At 48.0% G+C, this 5,000-nt stretch overlaps 1 protein-coding gene across 5 annotated transcripts in view; it reads left to right on the top strand.

Annotated features, from left to right (window-relative positions):
* The window catches only part of cyth1b (cytohesin 1b), an 83,225-nt gene that overhangs the window by 68,989 nt on the left and 9,236 nt on the right, over positions 1 to 5,000 (top strand). For 4 of the 5 annotated variants that reach the window (XM_076298594.1, XM_076298592.1, XM_076298593.1 and 1 more), the window contains exons 3-5: positions 1,442 to 1,506; positions 4,305 to 4,371; positions 4,575 to 4,693. In XM_076298594.1, the coding sequence (XP_076154709.1) occupies positions 1,442 to 1,506; positions 4,305 to 4,371; positions 4,575 to 4,693 (251 nt within the window). Of the gene's footprint in view, positions 1 to 1,441; positions 1,507 to 4,064; positions 4,146 to 4,304; positions 4,372 to 4,574; positions 4,694 to 5,000 lie in introns of those variants that run through there. The other variant, XM_076298596.1, reaches the window with a different exon arrangement.

The following is a 5,000-nucleotide window of genomic DNA, read 5'->3' as shown; positions in this document are numbered from 1 at the left end:
ACACACACAGTCTCAGCCGGACAATGCACACAGGACCATACCCTCAAATGATTATCTTGTTATCTTGTTAGTCCTTTAACTGCCATTCTCTTACTGTTGCACACACACACACACACACACACACACACACACACACACACACACACACATAGACAGACACTTTTAGACACACTGCATACTCAAATGGCTTTATAAAGCATCATCTTTAGCCTGGTTTCTGGGTCACAGGACAAAAAACAGGAAACCTGTGGTCTAGTGTGTGTGTGTGTGTGTGTGTGTGTACGTGTGTGTGTGAGAGAGAAACTGGTTGTCAGGGCAGGTGGTTAAGTGGCTGCTGTTTTAACCCCAGCAGGTGCTAGTACTAATGATCTATATGTGTATGTGAGAGAGTGCAAGAGAGGGTGTGTGTGTGTGTGTGTGTGGGGGGGGGGGGGGGGGTTGTTTATGTCCGTCCTTGGTTTTCTGGAAATAGGAGCTGTATTGATCTATGTTTGATCCCCCTGGAGAATGCTTGAGAGCCATGTGGTTGTGAACTAAGCTGTTGTGAAGATGCTGTACTTTCTCTCTCTCTCTCTCTCTCTCTCTCTCTCTCTCTCTCTCTCTCTCTCTCTCTCTCTCTCTCTCTCTCTCCTTCTCTCCCTCTCTCTCCAACTACTTACAGACTCACCCAAATCACATCTAAACTGTAACGTACACATTGGTTTAAATGCTAACAGAAGTCAGCAGGTATACATAGCCGCAGTGGATAGCGTATCCACTTACTGAGCACAGGCGCTCCTTTTCTCTGGGCTGCACACTGCCCTACTCTCCACAACGCTGCCCGGACACCTCCGCTACACACTGGCCATGTGCCCACACACATACACACATTTACACACATTTCCTCTCTGTCACAGTAGAGAAAGTGTGTGTGTGTGTCTGTAGGTGTGTTCGTAAATGTGTGTGTTTGTGTCTCTTTGTGAAACTGAGTAATATGAATCATATTGCAGAGAGTGCATATTCCCTGCCCACAATCTTCTCATCTTCCTCTTCTGTCCATTTTGTCTGCCCAACACTGACACACACACACACACACACACACACACACACACACGCACACACACATGCACAGATGCAGACAGCAATGGGGGTGATGTCATATTTTAATATGATTTCTTGTTTATCCACCAGGGCTCAGAGTTGATGCCTTACTGTGCTACTGTCCATTTATAGACATCCTCATGAACACAGAGATGGATTCCTGCTCAGACGCCAGGATGATTTAGACTAATGAACATTTGCCACAGAGCACAGATTTATGAGCCACAACCTGACTGAAATAACCCATCAGCCCTCAATAAACTCATCTCTCTCTCTCCCCCCCCCCATTTTTCTTCCTCTCCATCTCTCCACTCTGCCTCTCTCTCTCTCTCTCTCTCTCTCTCTCTTTCTCCCTGAGCAGCGGCTGAAGGATGAGATAGCAGAGGTGACGAGTGAGATTGAGAACCTGGGCTCTACTGAAGAGAGGTAAGCCACATGGTGCGGGAGGGCTGGGATGTGTGTCTGGGCCAACATGCTGGAGAGATGGACAGAATTTCTCTATCTTGTCCATTTTGTGTGTGTGTGTCTGTGTCTGTGTGTGTCTGTGTGTGTGTGTGTGTGTGTGTGTGTGTGTGTGTGTGTGTGTGTGTGTGTGTGTGGGGATGTGCTGGAATGTGAGTGTGTGGACCCTGGGGCTGATTCGCCCCATTTCACCTGACGGCTGTGATGTGGAGTGGAACAACAGACAGTGTCTCAGATTTACAAGCACTTCCCCCCCCCCCCCCCCACACACACACACACACACCACCCACCCAAGCACACACACACACGCACACACCCTGTACTGTACTGTACACACATGCACATACACACAGTTATGTACTGTACTGTACACACACGCATAGCATTAAAGCATAATGAGAATAGTGTCTGGCTTTACTGGCCTGTCTCATTCTGCTGGTTATGGATTACTCTCCTCCACACACACACACACATACACACACACATACTCACTCACTGCTGTCCCACTAGACATGAGATAAATAATACAGTAGAGATGTGAGTAATGGGGGCGCTGTCTGAACAATAGGGGGCTCTGGATTCCTTCACTCCTCCTCCCTCTCTTCATGTCTCCCTCGCTCCCCTGTTCATTCTGGCCCCTGCTGTACTCCCCCTGTGATGTGTGAGAGGGGTCACTGCTCTCAGCACCTCTTTTAGTGGTGTGGTGTCACGTCTCCCCACTGAAAGGGTGTAAGTCCCCAAGACACTGCTGGCTGATTGTGAGCCGGATGTGGCCCGTGACAGAGCCAGGCCCGCTGCTATGGATAAGATAGCATGCGGGTCCCATTTGGGGAGACTTGTGTGAAATGCAACCTTCCACTTTCTCTCATCTATCATCTCCATCTTCTGCACCCCCACTCCATCACATCCCCCACCCCCCCACCCCCATACCATCTCATCTAAAATGTCCCCCTAATGCAGTCTGATCCAGTCTGCGGTCACACACCCAGTATCCCAGGATGCAATCTGCCGGCCCTATATGGGCACACAGTCCCAGATTGCCTCATCAGCCCCCCATACATTATCTATGAGTAAGAGCCATCCCATGAGAATATGAGGGCTGCAGGTGCAGCCTACATCAACTGTACATTTAGAGTACAGTCTCCATACACCCACCTGAGCACAATATATACATGTGTGCTGAACAGGTCCTAGTTCTAATGTAGAGTATTTTGGTGAACTCAGGGCCTGGTATACAGCCACAAAATAGCAATAGGTTTACAAAGCCATCAGTAGCATGACACGGTTCATTAGTAGAGTAAGAGCGTGCCTCTGTCGTCACTTCCAGTCGCATAGCAGTGTGTGTTTTCTGGCTAATTGGGAAAATCGCTGACCCCACATTGTGTACGTGTAATTAGTTGGTATAGCTGGTATATGTGCTTTTGAATGGAGAGGATGGCTGAGTTACTCTGAATGCAGCCACTAAGAACAGCTCAATGTATCCACAGGAGTATTCGTCCAGCTGTTTCTTCTCTGTAACCATTAGCGGTTCCCTCTGCCAATTAGCTGGGGACATTAATTGGATTCCAGCATATAATGGGCCCATTAGAGTCTGTGAACTACCTGAATTGTCTTATCAAAGCCTGGTGTATTAAAGCTCCTAATCCTCTATGCTCCAGGAGAGACTGAGGAAAGCTTCTTTCATTTCTTTTTTTCATTTCATTTCCAGCTTCTCGTTTATTCCTCCTTTCATCTCCCCCTCTTTGTCTTCTGCCTTTTGTCTGTGCTCTCTTCTCTCGCTCGTTCCCTCCATCACCCCTGGAGTGATGTAATGTGGTGGTGATAATGGAGGAGGAGTGCCCCTGCCCCACCTCTTTTCTTTGAGTGTCACACACACACACACACGCACGCATGCACACACACACTCGCACACACACACACACACACACACACACACACACACACACAGCAGTGAAATGCTTGTTCCACTGACTCCAAGACTGTGCAAAGGATATATATAAAAAAAGGGAGAAGAATAAAGAGTCAAAGTGCAAAGTGTTTAGGCTATGCTGATGCTCCTGCTACAATCCTCATTTAGAATCCTGATAGCCTGGGGGTAAAAACTTTTCCGCATTCTCTCCGTGTTGGACTTCAGGCAGCGGTAACGTTTCCCAAACCGTAGGATAGAGAAGAGGCAGTTGTTTGGGTGACTGGGATCCCTGATAATTGTTCTTGTTCTCGACTGACATCTCCTTATGTAAATTTCCTGTAGGTTGGGTCGGGCACTTCTGGTGGTACGTTCAGCTGATCTCACTACTCTCTTCAGAGCTTTACGGTCTAGCTCAGTGCTATTTCCATACCAAGCTGTTATACTCCAGAACTAAAGCCTGTATCCTTTAGATACTTATTGACTTTTGCTACATACAGAGACACTGTTTCTCTTTCGCTCACACTGCTCAGCCATATTCACATCCTCTCTCATCACATGAGCCCATTTTGCTGACATATCGGCTCTACAGTAATACGTCCACCTACGTGCTGACCTAAACATTCTCCACCAGAGCATCCCACACAACGGAGAGTACTCAACCTTGTCAATTTAACGATGTAGTTAGCATTTGAAGGTGTGTGTGTGTCTGTCTGTGTGTGTGTGTGTGTGTGTGTGTGTGTGTGTGTGTGTATGTGTGTAGGCAGGTGGGTGGTGAGTGGCTGTGCCTGTTTGGACAAATGGAATAGACCTGAGGGCTCTTTGAAACTGAATCAGATTTGTTCTGACCCCCCAGGAAAAACATGCAGCGGAATAAACAGGTGGCCATGGGCCGCAAGAAATTCAACATGGACCCCAAGAAGGTAAGGGCATATACAGTAGTGGGAGCAGTAGATAAGGGCTCAGGTTGTTATGGATGTGTGAGTGAATGAACTTCTTTGTGTGTGTTCTCTATCTGTGTGTGTGTTTGTGTGTGCACCTCCTCGTTCCTCCTCTCTCTCTTTCTCTATTGCCGCTTGGCTTCTCACTCTTTTTCTCTCTCTTTCCCCTGACTTGTGTACCTCAGGGGATCCAGTTCCTGATAGAGAATGACCTTCTCAAGAACACATGTGAGGACATCGCCCAGTTCCTCTACAAGGGAGAGGGACTCAACAAGACTGCCATCGGCGACTACTTGGGGGAGAGGTGAGAAATCTCCTGGCTCTCCGCCCCTTCACTCTCCATCTCGTCTGTCAGTGTCCGGCTCTCCTGATGTGGCGCTGCACAGGGTGGAAAGGGTTAAATGTAATTAAAACCTCAGACAGCTTGTTTTGCTGTTTGTTATTACAGAGCAGTTCAATCCATTGATCAGTCTCACACCCAGATATCTACTGAATGGCAGTTAATGGAATGGGGTGGGATGGGTGGGGTTAGGGTTAGGGGGGGGGGGGTCACACAGGAAATAACTATGTGCGTGTGTGCATGGGACTGTGGCAGGCAGACACAGGAGCTA

Source organism: Alosa pseudoharengus, unplaced genomic scaffold (genome assembly GCF_046254945.1).
Source record: "Alosa pseudoharengus isolate Yale_2024_CS ecotype anadromous, Long Island Sound unplaced genomic scaffold, YU_APseudo_1.1 YU_APseudo_1.1_scf_21, whole genome shotgun sequence".
Classification (NCBI taxonomy): Eukaryota; Metazoa; Chordata; class Actinopteri; order Clupeiformes; family Clupeidae; genus Alosa; species Alosa pseudoharengus.
The sequence above is the reverse complement of the archived record's forward strand: the minus strand, read 5'-3'. Positions and strand labels throughout refer to the sequence as shown.